Raw genomic sequence first — 14103 nt, 5'->3', positions numbered from 1 at the left:
AAAATTTGTTTTTATTTTTACTTTTGTGTCTGTGTGTAGACATGTGTACGTGTCGTGTAGGTGTTTGCAGAGCCCCCTGCAGCTGGAGTCACAGCTGGCTGTGAGCCACCTGAGGTGGGTGCTGGGAACCGGATTTGGGCTCTCAGGGGGAACAGCAAGTGCTCTTAAGTGCTGAGCCACGGGTACATTCATTTTCCAAGTACTGGGACTGAATTCTTTTTCCAAGCACTGGACCAAGTGAGGTTTGGAGGGGACATCTGGGGTCTAGGGAGTGACAAGTGCATTGGTACTGAATAGACAGGGGCTACGGTGTGAACTTCTTGGCTCACCTGGAGGCAGGAGAATGCGGGTGGTCTCGGGGCAGTGTGTGATGACGGGGAGTGACTTCCTGAATGCGCTTCTTTCTCTAGAGAGACACCTGTGTTTCTGGTTAACCGGGTTTACCCCAATCTACTGGGCTAAGAGATGGAATAAAATACAAATGCAAATTTTGGCTGTGTTATGTCCATGCAAAGGTGGCTGGGGAAAATCTTAGGCTGAGATGGTGGAAGGGAGCAGTCAGAACCCTTCCTGGCTCACTGAAAACGAAAACAGAATGGTATGGCACATCCCGTGTGTGTGTGTGTGTGTGTGTGTAGCATTTGAATACATGCGTGCTCATGCACATGGAGGTCACAGGTTGACATCAGGCATCTTCCTTGACCAGCCTCCACCTTACTTTCTGAGACAGGGCCCCTCACTGAGCTGGCTGGTTTGTCTAGCCTGGCTGGCTAGCAAGCTCCGGGAATCCTTCTGCCTTCACCTCCCCATGACAGGCTGGGGTCACAGGTACTGTGCTGCCTACCACACCTGGCTTCTTATGTGTATGCTGCGGATCCGAGCAAAGGTCCTCCTGTTCACACAGCCAGCACCGTACCAGCTGAGCCCCTTCACCAGCCCCCCTGGTGGCACAGCATTCTGTCTGCCAAAGATAGTTTACCTGGCTTACTTCGTTCAGACTGTTGTACCATAACATCACACACCAGGTGGCCTAAACAGTACTTGCTTTCGAATACTGGGAGGTGGGAGCGTTGATTTGGTGTGTGGTGGAAGCCTCCTTCCTCTTCAGAGATGACTGTCCTTCCTGTGTCCTCACACAGAATCTCTGGGTCTCTCTTTTAGGGTACCAGTCTTGGTTCCACCCATGATCTGGTCATCTCTCAATAGACCCACCCCTCTCTCAGCACGGTGAGGGCTAGGGCTTCAACACGGGAAGGGGGAGGAGTGGGAACCTCCACTCCATATTCTCTTTGGATTTGACTGTCTCTGCACTGCAAGCTATGGTTATCTTAGGGTCTAAGTTGGTGCTGTAGAATTTACACGGCAGTGTGTATATTACGGTATTGCTTTTGTTGCATCTTTCAAGTCGCTTTCCAAACACTCCCCACTGCTTGGTTCCAGCACGCTGCTATATCTGGGTTGAGCACTGCTGGAGTGCCTTGAAGACTCACGAACCAAGCTCGAAACAGTACCACGCAAGCTGTCACACGCTGTCGCCTCTTACTCATCCCTTGACTCAGCATGGTCTGGCTTTTCCCCAAACCACTTCACTGAAACTGTTCCTGTTAAGGACCTTGTAGCTAATGCTAGTCCTAACTCACTCTCTGTGTCTCTGTGTCTCTGTGTCTCTCTCTGTGTGTATGCCTGTCTGCCTGTCTCTCCCCTCTGCTCTTTTGGTTTCACCACCACCACCACCCTTTCTGCAGTCCTTTGCACTCCATTATGCTCTCGCTAGCCTGTCTGTTTCTTGGCAATCCACCCCAGGACCGGTGTTCTGCTTCATCTGCCCACCCTTCTTGATCTATCTCAGACAGCTCTGCTTCTGGACGACCATGTCTTTTATAACTCAGCCTCCACTTCAGCTTTCTTCCTGGCCCATATCCAACTCCTCTCTGGATAGAGCACTCGGGTTGGAGGACCCCAGCCCATCCTTGCCTTAATAGTGTTGAGCACAAAATTCCTTATCCTCCTCCACCTCTAAATATACCTAAATTCCACATGTCAGTACATCAAAAACCCAAATGATCTAGCCAGACATCTGGGTATCATCTCACATTCACCCATCCCCCACATGCAAACCACCCCCTCATCCTTGTTTTGATGCAGGGTCTCATGTAGCTTAGGCTGGCCTTCAACTCTTGATCCTGTCTCCACCTCTCTCAGAATAATCTTACTGGTTTTAACTTTAAAACATGTCTCAGATGTGTTTAAATACATTCCACATGTCCCATACCATCTGTTAGTGGGGACAGTCCCCAACACTATCCCAAAGTCTAACTATAATCTGGCATCTGGTGTCTACTCTTACTTCCTTCAACATCTTCTGGACTCTACAAGAAAAGTAAGCTTTTGTTTGTTTGTTTGTTTGTTTGTTTGTTTTTTCAAGACAAGGTCTCTCTGTGTAGCCTTGGCTGTCCTGGACTCGCTTTGTAGACCAGGCTGGCCTCGAACTCACATCGATCCTCCTGCTGGAAGTAAGCTTTTTATAGTACTTATCTAATCACAGCCTTCCTTCGCTCAGAACCTTGCAGCATCTCACCATTGTCTCAGACTAAAAACCTAAGTTCTTTGTTACTGAGCCAGAGATGTGACTACATGTGAATTTTTAAAATTTCGCATAGAGGAAAAAAAGTTCTACAGATCTTAACTCACAAATTAAATTGAGTAGCATATGACTAGTAACCCAAAAAAGTTCTCTCATTGAGACTGGGGAGTAGGCCAGCTAGCAGAGTGCCTGTCTAACTTAGACAAAATCCTGGGTTCAATCCCCAGCACACCAGAAACCACACATACATACCTGTGCCTGTAATCTCAGGGCTTGGAAGGTGGAGGCAGAAGCAACTTTCGTTCAAGGTCATCTGTGCATGCAGTGTAGTTCCAGACCAGTCTGGGACAAAGAAAACCCTGCCTATTCTCCCATCATTTCTATCGTCAAAGAAATAGGACATACTCTTTACATATCAAAACGACAAGCAAAGTCCCTTAAAGTGTCTGCAATGTCCCTACCTCTTCTTAACGTCATTTCCATCTCCATTCCCTACCCAACCCCCCCCTTCTCCCCAGCCCCTCCCCCTCCGCCCCTCGCTCCCGCAGCCAAACATACAATTGGTCTGAACCACCTATAGCTATTAGGGCACTCTTAGCTTTCCTGCAATTGACCCTTCTCTTTTGCGGGGGTGGGGAGGAGGGCGGGGATGGGATGGGGGAGAAAGCAAGGGAGGGAGGGGGGGTTGGGGGGTTAGGGGGTCTCAGATTGGGGAGTGTCCTGCAGCAGTTCCCATTACTGCTGGCTCTGTGTAGTCTTAAGTCATCTCTTCCATCAGACGCCTTCTTCTGTGCAACGGCTGTGTTTTCAACGGTGCCACAGCGTGCCACTTGTTTAGCTTCTCTAGCCCCTACCCTAAGTGACCGTGACAGCAGATCGCCATCGAGCCACTCTTAGTCCGTGCTGAGTCCCAGCGCGCATGCGCAACTCGCACGCGGCCGCCCCGCCCCCACCCATTCACTGGGGCAACCGTTGCGGGGTGCCTGGGCCCTGACGTGGGACGGTAGGCCGCTGACATCCCCCTTTTCGGCCCTGAGGTACCCCGGCCTGGTGGCCCCAGGACGTTCCCGTCGGATGGCGGAGTGTTGTGAACGACGCCCATGAAGCCTGTGGTCCTAGTTGTGCTGTGCCTATGGCCTTCGTCCCTGCTAGCATATCCAGGTAAGTGACGGGCCAGGTGGAGACCTAGGTGATTCCTTTCCTTACACCATCCCGCCCACTGTCCTAGGTGCTGGCCTGGCTCCCACGCGTGTCACTCCAATCCTCATCCTGCTCCCTCCATTGCCTCCAGGTTGCTCAGTTTATGAGGGGGGACTCACTATGCCCCTTCCTTACGCAGAGGATTCCCCTTAGGCCCCACTGGTCACTGCCCAGGACACAAAGCCTGGGCTCAAACACTTCCTGTTTTGTTGGAATGCAACCATAGTCATTGCTCTGTATATTGGCCATGGCTGCTTTCCTGCTTTAGACCAAGCAGCAATAAGAGCTTGCTGCACAGTCCTGGCTTGCAAGGTCTGAGATGTTTACTGTCTGGCCCTTGACAGTAAAAGACTAGCTGGCCCCTGCAGAAAAACTTTGAAGGGGGTATGTTGAGGGGAGAGCATCTGGGAGGAAAGAATTCAGTCAAAAGACACCTGGTAGTTTAAATAGAAATTTATTAAACAAAGCAAGGCATTCAGGAGAGATACTGAGGTGGGCTGCCTCCAAAAGGGGACAGCAGCACAGTGGGTTCTGCATGGTGGATATGAAAATATTGTAATGAATATTTATGAGGTAGTTGGCATATTCATAGGGTGAGGTTTCCTCTCCAATCACAGTAAATGAAGTCTCTCTTTTTTTGTTTTTTTGTTTTTTTTGTTTTCCAAGACAGGCTGGCCTCGAACTCACAGCCACCTGCCTGCCTCTGCCTCCTGAGTGCTGGGATTAAGGGCGTGCACCATCACTGCTGGGCCTAAATGGGGGTCTCTCAATTAGAGTATTTCTTCCCATGTTCCTCTAGAAAAGCCCACACAGAGGAGGCAGCTGCAGACCCTTCCTTCTTGCACATGTGTGTGTGCAGGGGGGAAGGGCAGGGGAGAAGCCCAGGCTCCTTCCTTAGTCTTTGATTCAGTGGGAACAGCCTAGCTGCAGCTTGGAGGCGGTTTAGCCACAAAGGATGCAGCTGTGGTTGTCTTGGTGACCTCATATCTAACTGTTCTTTCTGTGTGTTTGTGCACATGCATATGGAGGCCGGAGCACAGCTGTAGGTCTTGCTCCTTAGGTGCTCGCCACGTTGTTTTTCTGTTTTGGGATAGGGTCACTTACTGCCCTGGAACTTACCGAATAGGCTGGGCTGGTAAAGAAGAGCAGGTTTATCTTTGGGACCTTCTAAAGCGTCAAGTCACTTGGTTACAATGTTGCAAGCTCACTTCCGGCTGTTTCAGTGCCCAAGGCGGACACTTGGGAGGGTCTCTAAGACCTGCAGGCGCAATGCAATACTTACTGGTGGGGAGCATGGCGTCTAAGTGGGGAGTGTCCTGAGAGCAGCCTCAGTAGGACAGCAGGGGTTTTCAGTGGTGTGCCTCTCTCTGTTAATGCTCTATGCTCAATAAGTCCTATCTCTTCTTTTTGTTAACACATTTGTACTTGTGTGACTGGGCTGCATGCACCACAGTGTGTGTGTGTGTGTGTGTGTGTGTGTGTGTGTATGTGTGTGTGTGTGTATGTGTGTGTGTGTGTGTGTATGTGTGTGTGTGTGTGTATGTGTGTGTGTGTGTGCAGATCAAAGGACATCTCCTTGCCCTCATGTGGGTTTTGGGGGCCAATTCAGGTCAGGTTTGCAGGGCAAGTGCTTTTACCTGCAGAACCATCTCCCTGGTTTGAAATACATTTGGCGAGGCTGCCCTACCTTGCTAGTTCATTATTTTTCACGGTTTACCAGACAATCTGAGATGTCCTCTTTCATCTGCATACCTCAGGCCATGCAAGAACTCAACGGAGACATGAAGATCCACAATGGCCTGTTTCCTTCCAGGTTCTTGCTCTTGAGGAACTCTCATTTTCTTTCTTTCTTCCTTTTTTATTTTTTATTTTTGGAGACAGGGTTTCTCTATGTTATCTTGGCCATGCCGGACTCACTTTGCAGACCAGGCTGGCTGGCCTGGAACTCACAGCGATCCACCTGCCTCTGCTTCCCAAGTAGTGCTGGGATTAAAGGCATACACCACCACACCCAGCCGGGAACTCTCTTTTTCAATCCCCGCCCCCTACACACTCACACTCAAAATTTCTGCCCTGCCCCTTCCGCCTCTCCACTTTATCTTTTGAGACAGGGTCTCAAGAAGCCCTGGCTGACCTTGAACTCACTACATAGCCAGCAAAGGCCTTGAACTTCTGATATTGCTGGCTTCACTTCCCTAGTGCTGGTTAGTACAAGTGTGTGACACCACACTCATGCAGTGCTGGGGACCCAATCCAAACCTTCAGGCATTTGAGGCAAGCGCTCTACCAACTGGGCTTTGTGTCCAGCCTCCAGGTTTCTTTAAACCATGGAAACTGGCTCCCAAGAACTATTTTGCAAGCTCTTAGAGTGACTACAGTGGCTAGAATTGCCAGTGTCTTTGGAGCAAGCCAGCTTCTATGTGAAAAGACATTTTTTAAAAAATCACAAAACACATATATTAAGTTAGATTTTATGTTTTAGTTAGAATGCCTGATTAATATGAATATAAGTATATTTCCATCAGCGAAAGCTACGTTTTTAAAATTAATAGTAGAAAGTTAGAGGAAAGCTACTGCATGAAAACACAGTGGTTCCTTCTGCAGTCACTCTGAGTTTATTCCAGTTGTGAATCACAGCAGTCTGGGGAGTTTGAGCTGGCAATATGTCGGCTCAATTATTTCAGTTTGTTTGAATTTGAGGCACAAATTCATACAGTGCCTAGGAAAGCTGTTCTCTGCATGACGGGTACGGGCGGTGCCTGTGACTTGATCTCTGAAGCTGTAGATGGTGGTGGGGGGGCACAGGGGGGGCAGTCTGACCCTTCAACCCTTCAGTGAGCGATGGATGCTTCCATTATGGTCCCGAATAGATGTGCTCTTTATAGAAAAAAGGTCATTCTGTATTTTGTGTGCTTGTGGTTGTAAGAATCTTTTTGTTGTTGTTTTTTCTGAGACAGAGTTTCTCTGTGTAGCCTTGGCTGTCCTGATCTCACTTTGTAGACCAGGCTGGCCTTGAACTCACAGCAATCGCCTGCCTCTGGTTGTAAGAATCTTTTAATAATTAATATATAAAACTTTTGGTAAGATTTTCGGTGTGTCAGCAGTATGCTATGGCCCACGCCTGTAATCCCAGCACTCAGGGAGGCAGAGGCAGGTGGATCTCTGAGAGTTTGAGGCCAGCCTGGTCTACAGAGCGAGTCCAGGATAGCCGAGGATACACGGACGAGTCCTGTCTTGAAAAAAATATATTTTGGGTGTATCATCAACAGTGTTTGTGTCAAGGTTGACAGGACAAAGTAGAGATGTATGAGTTCATTTTGTGTGTGTGTGTGTGTGTGTGTGTGTGTGTGTGTGTAGGAATAAGTGTGTGAAAGTCAGCAGATAACCTTTCCACCCCTTTGAAACAGGGGCTTTTGTTTACCACTATGGACACCAGGGATTCTCCTGTCCCTATTCCCATCTTGTTGTTGGAATACTGTGATTAAAGATGCATACTGTGTAATTGGGCTTCACTCAGGTTCTGGGGATTAGAACTCTGATCTTTATACTTGCTCACTTATGCTGAGCTTTTACCAGCCAACTTATCTCCATAGGCCATGAGTCCTCAAAGTGCAAAGGTCAGATGTAGTCAACTTTTTTATCTTTATGTGAGTCTTGAAATTTGTCCTTTTCTTTTTGCTGAGCTACTATGCTCCCCAGTGTTATATATGATATTTTACTACAACTTCAAACTCACCAGGCATTTATATCAAATCACTGTTGAAATTAGCAACATGGTTTGGCTTTAAAGCCTTAATGTTTAAAACATATTTGAGCACATAAACAGATACAATGCGTTTCATATTGAAGGATATACAGTTTTTTTAAAAATTCTATTTTGGCTCTTTTTTTTTTTTTATAGTTTCTTTATGAGCTGAGACATTTTTTCTTTTTTCTTCTTCAAGACATGGTTTCTCTGCACAGCTCTAGCTGTCCTGCAACTTGCTCCGTAGACCAGACAGGCCTTGAACTCACAGAGGTCTGCCTGCCTCTGCCCCCAGAGTGCTGGGATTACAGGCATGCACCATTGCACCCTGCAAGCCTTATAGTTTCTTTATATAGTTTAGGTATTACACGTGTGTGTCTTATTAATTTGAGTGAAATGTAGAAACCTGTCCTAGTTCACTTTCTGTTGCTGTGATAAACACTATGACCAAAAAGCAAAAGAGTTTATTTCATCTTACAGCCCACAGTCCATCATGAAGGAAGCCAGTGCAAGAACTCAAGTCAGGAACCGAAGTGGAAGCCATAGAGAGAGGAACGCTGCCCACTGGCTAGCTCGGCCTGCTTTCTTATAGCACTCAGTGCTACCAGCCCAAAGATGGTGCCACCCACAGTGGCTGGCCCCTTTCACATCAGTCACTAATCAAGGAAGTGTCCCATAGGCAAATCTGATGGACACATTTTCTCAATTGAGGTTCCTTTTTTTGAAATGACTCTAGCTGTGTCAAGCTAACAAAAAAAACCCAACCAAAACAAAACCTTGCCTCTGTTCAAATCCTTGTACATATTCATAGCCCACTTATCTTAACTATTTCCTTTCCTTGCACCAGCAGCCCCATTAGAGAGAATAATGACCTTGCTTCATCTGCTCAGCAGCTTGGAAGACTCGTGAGGACAGTTGCTTGCATGTACCCACTCTGTTCCTCTTCCTGCCAATCAATCCTTCTTTTCCTGGTGTTCCAATAGTCTTTCTTTTTATCATTTCCACTCTGTTTGATGAAATATAGCTATTATTTTATTTATGTGTGTGTGTGTTTGTTTGTTTGTTGTTGTTGTTGTTGTTGTTGTGTGTGTGTGTGTGTGTGTGTGTGTGTTACTGCACCTTTACCTACTGAACCTTCTTGTCAGTCCTGATGAACCACATTTAGCTATTATTCTGTAGAGTAGGGTTTTCTGGTCCTTTCTCTTGTTTTCTCCTTGGTTGTCTTTTCATCCCCAAAAGATCTTTTCCTGGGTTGTGGAATTCTGAGTTATTTCCCTCTCCCACTTCTGCAGCTCTCAAAATATATATAATATTTCCTTCTAACCTCATAACTTCAGATGAGAATTAAACTTGTCATTCAGTTCCCTCCAGATGTAAGTCACCTTTCTCTTGCTTTGTGTATGTGTGTGTTACACACACTTGTCAGTGTGTGTGTGTGTGCATATGTGCATATGTGCATGTGGGTGTGTGGGTGTGTGGGTGTGTGGAGACGAGGTGTCTGTCCTTGATCACTCCTCACATTTGCTCATTAACATTGATTACTTATTTATCTTGTATATGTATGGCTTTTGCTTGCATGCATGCATGTATACCATGTGCATGCTGGTGCCTATGTAGGTCGCAGAGGGTGTTAGTTAGGTTTTCTAGAACTGGAGTTGTGGGTGGTTGGGAACCACCATGTGAGTTCTGGGAAAATAACCTGGTCTTCTGCAAGAGGAACAAGGGACTCTGGTCACGTTTTGTTTTCTTCTATTTTTTTTTCCTAATTGTCCAGATTGTACCCTCAGCCTGCCCCACTGTTGACCGAATCGTCCCCCGTCCCCTCCATTTTGCTCTTGGCATTGAGATGTTTGCATTTCTGCTATCATGTGCTTCATAGTTGTAAATCCTTTTTTTTTTTTTCTTTTCTTTTCCTTTGTTTTTCAAGACAGGGTTTCTCTGTGTAACAGTTCTGGCTGTCCTGGACTTGATTTTTGTAGACCAGGCTGGCCTTGAACTCACAGCAATCCCCTTGCCTCTGCCTCGCAAGTGCTGGGATTAAAGGCGTGCACCACCACGCCTGGCCATATTTGTAAATTCTAAAATTTCATTATGGTTCTTTTTTGAGATGCTTCCCCCCCCCCCCCCCGCCCCGAGACATTACTATTTTTCATTTCTTTCAAGCTTGTTTATGGCTGCTTTTGTTGTTGCTGTTGGTTGTTGAGGTTTTTCATGCTGGTCTCAGATGTAAAATATAGCTAAGCATGACCTTGGCTTCTGATCCTCTTGCTTCCAGCCCACAAGCGCTGGAAGTACAGGCATGCATTGCTGGGGATCAAGCCCAGGGCGTCACGCATGCTAGCCAGACATTGCCACCGGACCTGCCTACACAGCCCCATCCTTCTTATTGAAAAGATTGATTTTTAATTTTATGTGTAAGAGTGTTTGCCTGATTTATACACACCCCAAGGAGGTCAGCAGAGGCCAGCAGAGCCTCTGGATCTGAAGTTAGGTTGTGAGCTGCCATGTGGGTGCTGTGAATAGACCCTGGGTATAGAAGAGCAGCAGGTACTCTGTACATATTTGTGTTTCTGGGTTTCCAGATTCTTCTTTTCCCTTGGTGTGTCATGTGTAGCAAAAAGTAACCCAGGGACTACCATTTTTCTCTCTTGAAGTGCTTAGTTGGTCGGCTTTCTTCTCTCTACTTTTTAGTTTTTAGTTTCTTTGTAGATGTGTTTTGAGGCAGGATCTCTCCTTGACCCTGAGCTCACTGATTTGCCAAGCTTAGCTGGGTGACAAGCCCCACGGATCCTCCTGCCTCTACCTCCCCAGTGCTGAGAGAGGATACCACCTCATCTGCTTACATGGGTGCTGGGGATCTGAACTCGGGCCCTTGTGCTTGTGAAGCAAGCACTTTCTCTACCCACGGATCTATCTCCACAGCATCGGAGGGCTTCTTAACCTTAGCCATGGTCTGGGGCATGCTGTTTGCTTAGATATCCAAGTGGCAAAACTAGCAGCTATATTGCAATGGGGTAGGCCACAAGGAAATGGTCAAGGTGTAGTGAGTGACTCAGCTTCTGGCAGGTCAGCCTGCTCTTTGTAAGAATTATAAGTTTATTTGTTTTTTTAGAACTGCCTGTAGAATCGAGAGAAACAGGATTCCACCAAGGCCAGGGCTGTGTGTAAGGATATTGGGAGCTGTCCTTGTTGCAAACTATCTTGGCTGCAACATTTTTACAGAGCTCAAATTGACTTGCAAGAATGGTCCCAATTAGTGGGTCCAGGACTCTGAAATTCATAGATGTGTTAGAAGGGCAAAGACAAGAGGTAGGATGCACGTGGGGAGTGGAGGGGATGGATTCAAAAACAGAATGATCCAGAGACCCAAGGGTGCATTTACAAGGAAGAAAATCAAGGTAGGAGGTAGGGGGCCTCTGTTGCTAGGCAGCCACAAACAGGCTTTCTGGTGTTTCCAGAGTAACCGCAGAGGAGGATAATGAGCACTTGAGATGTTTTTAGAAATCACGTAGAGTGAGCACCTCCTTTTCCTGTCCCTCGGCATCCTAACTTACTTAATAGCCACCTGGGTATTCCATTTGCTAGTCTGAAGGGACAAGCTAATTTACTGAAGATCGAGTGGGTCCTAGACTAATTTCAAGGCAGTGCCCTCTGCAAAGCCTTTATGCCTATGTTGACTGCATATTCTAGACTGGCCACAGTTAGCCCAACCATTTGCTTCAAGTTGCCTAGAACAGAACATTTCTCAAAAAAAAATTTAGAAACAACTTTTATAGAAAAAGAAAATGAAATATACACACAACAGAAACAGTGGCATAAAAGCCCCATCTCTAACAGGCCCTTTGGCTAACCTTGCATCATGGGCATCTTCATACCCATCCCTGCTCCCTAACCTCCCTGTCTCACCCGCCCTCCCCCCCTCTAGTGCTTAGTTTATTTAGAAGCAAATTATAGCCATCATGTAATTCTACCTATGAACAGTTTAGTATAATCCCTGAAGTGTAAGGGTGTAAAGGAACACAGCAGCAGTACAGCCCCCCCCACACACACTCATTTACACACACACACACAGATGCAGCTTTTAATGGTTTTCTATATTTAATAATTGGCATTCATCAAAGTCATTGTATCACATGTCCATCTCACAGATAGACATATTAGCTAAAAATAATCAAAAGACCACAACTAATAGTAAAACGGGGTAAGTACGAAGTAAAGGGTTTGGAATATGTACTACCTTTGTTTTAATACAGTTGCAAATTCAAATAATTTTAATTGTGTCTATCTAAACATCTGGCTTTCTAAGAATTTAATCATTGGCTCTGAGGAGCCAATATGAGCCCTCTGTAGCCCCATGCAGCGTGAGACATGATCAAGAATTTTGGTTTAACCAGCTGGGCGTGGTGGCGCACGCCTTTAATCCCAGCACTCGGGAGGCAGAGGTAGGCGGATCGCTGTGAGTTCGAGGCCAGCCTGGTCTACAAAGTGAGTCCAGGACGGCCAAGGCTACACAGAGCGATCCTGTCTCGAAAAACCAAAAAAAAAAAAAAGAAAAGAAAAGAAAAGAAAAAGAATTTTGGTTTAATAAGTTGCCTATTGAATCATAAACTGTATGAAAAACAAACATAAAATAATTTAGAAGAGGGCACACATGTGCAACTCTGTCCCTTCTCTTGGCCCTTTGTGCGTTTTCAGAGAACGGTGGCCTGGTGTTAGGGAAGCCGAACTTCTTGCTAGATTTCTGTACTTAAGTGCTGGCATGGAAAGTGAACTGAAGTTAGCAGATTCTGCCATTGTGCCCTATGTCGTACCCGTTACTTACTGTGTGTTTGATTTTTTTTTCCCCCTCAAGCCGTAACTGTGTTGCCCGATGAAGAGCAGAATTTGAATCATTATGTACAAATTTTACAGAAACTCATAATGAGTGTTCCCACAAGGGGGGGCTCTGGGAAAAAGTTGAAGTCCTCAACAACTGTGGATGTTGCAGAACCAAAGTTGGTGCATACTCCTGGAGAAGTCACCGCTGGAGAAATCACCGCTGAGACTGATGTTCTGATTAGGCCCAACTATGAGGAAAAGACAGCTTTCCCTACTAGCGGCTTCACGCTGGGGTTAGAGAGGAGAAAAAAAACCAAAAGTACAGCGTTTTGGTCTATCAGGCCAAATAACATTTCTATTGTTCTACACTCGGATGAACCTTATATTGAAAAAGAAGAGCCAGAGCCAGAGCCGGAGGAGCCGGAGGAGCTGGAGCCGGAGCCGGAGCCGGAGGCGCTGGCGCTGGAGCCTGAACCTGAACCGTCAGCTAGGCCGATAATGCCAGAGCTGGAGTCTGGGCATGAGCAGGAGCCAGAACCGGAGTCTGAACCCCTGCAAGAGCCAGAGCCAGAGCCAGAGGAAGAACTAAGGACAAAGCAAACTACGGTGCCAACGGAGACCTCGAAGATGACATCCACGGCCACCCAGCCACTGGCAGGTACACGTCTTACCATAACAACAAGGACCAGCAGCAATATAGCCATCTCCACAGACTCAGAGGATGTGCCCCAGCTCTCAGGCCAGTCGGAAGCCCAGTATGTCGAAGACCCCTCTGGAAGTCCCTCACTGAGTTTGAGTCACGAGGATATTTTAAGAAAACTTTCCAATATTAACTCACAGATTCAGCAGGGACCGCTTGGGGACGGCAACAACCCCGAGTACAAGGAGTACATCAAGGCCTCCAGGGAACAGCTGAAAAGGAGCCTGGCCCTGGCCGTCGCTGCAGAGCACAAGTTGCAACAGATGTACAGATCTCGCAGCTTTCCAGAGGGTCGGACCAGCGACTCAGTGGATGACATGGAAACGGTTATCAACATGCTGTACAATGCCAGGTCCAAGTTACCGGAGTATTTCAATATTAAACGTGTACCATTAGAGCTGAGAGAAAAGGTCACCGCTGTGACTGGTGTGTTGAAAAAACTATTATGTGTGGGTCAGGTAGAAACGCAACACCTCATTAGGAAGCTGTTAAGCAATAATATGAAAATCCTAAATATTCTTGATGTCCAATGACCAAACTCATTTAAGCAAAGGGCTTGTTCACAGGAAAATAAGCATATTAGTGACTTCAAAAGTTGTCTAAAAATATTTTTTATTATAATTCCATGTGCTAACATCCTCATGTGCCATGTCATAAAATATTTTCATATGCACTAAAAACCTAACAATTTTAAAATAAAAATTTGATTCATGAGCTTGTAGTTCTTTCTGATTAATTTAACAAGTTGTGAGGAGCTAGTCTCTACCATGTTTAAGATTTGGTTCTACTGACTAGATGTGTTTAGACACTGCCACATACATACATACATACACACACACACACTCACACATAGACACACACAAACACACACACACACATATATATATATACACATATACATACATACACACACTTACAATATGAGTTTAGAGACTGCTCGCACTGTGTAATGCAGCCAGTTTTAAATAACTGCTTACGGTCTTGAGTCCACTTGCAGAGCATCTGGGTTTTCTGTACGAAAAGCACACACAAAGCTAGCCACAAAAGCACCTCCAT

General features: G+C 46.3%; 1 protein-coding gene across 1 annotated transcript; it reads left to right on the top strand.

Annotated features, from left to right (window-relative positions):
• Positions 1 to 3517: 3517 nt before the first annotated feature.
• On the top strand, positions 3518 to 13780 carry SPESP1 (sperm equatorial segment protein 1). Its single transcript, XM_084783846.1, has 2 exons — positions 3518 to 3745; positions 12382 to 13780. Exons 1-2 carry the CDS (start codon positions 3685 to 3687, stop codon positions 13578 to 13580), a joined length of 1260 nt encoding a protein of 419 aa, XP_084639972.1. The 5' UTR covers positions 3518 to 3684; the 3' UTR covers positions 13581 to 13780.
• The last annotated feature ends 323 nt before the right edge of the window (positions 13781 to 14103 follow it).

The sequence above is a fragment of the Acomys minous genome (assembly GCF_964271855.1).
Source record: "Acomys minous genome assembly, chromosome: 5".
Taxonomy (NCBI): Eukaryota; Metazoa; Chordata; class Mammalia; order Rodentia; family Muridae; genus Acomys; species Acomys minous.
Note: the sequence above shows the minus strand (reverse complement) of the source record. Positions and strands in the feature narration are given on the sequence as shown.

What these genes read in the sequence shown, in the direction of transcription:
- SPESP1 (XM_084783846.1), top strand. Translation starts at nt 3,685, where the DNA reads ATGAAGCCTGTGGTCCTAGTTGTGCTGTGCCTATGGCCTTCGTCCCTG. An exon ending in GTCCCTGCTAGCATATCCAG is followed by an intron (nt 3,746 to 12,381) that starts GTAAGTGACGGG and finishes TTCCCCCTCAAG; the next exon opens with CCGTAACTGTGTTGCCCGAT.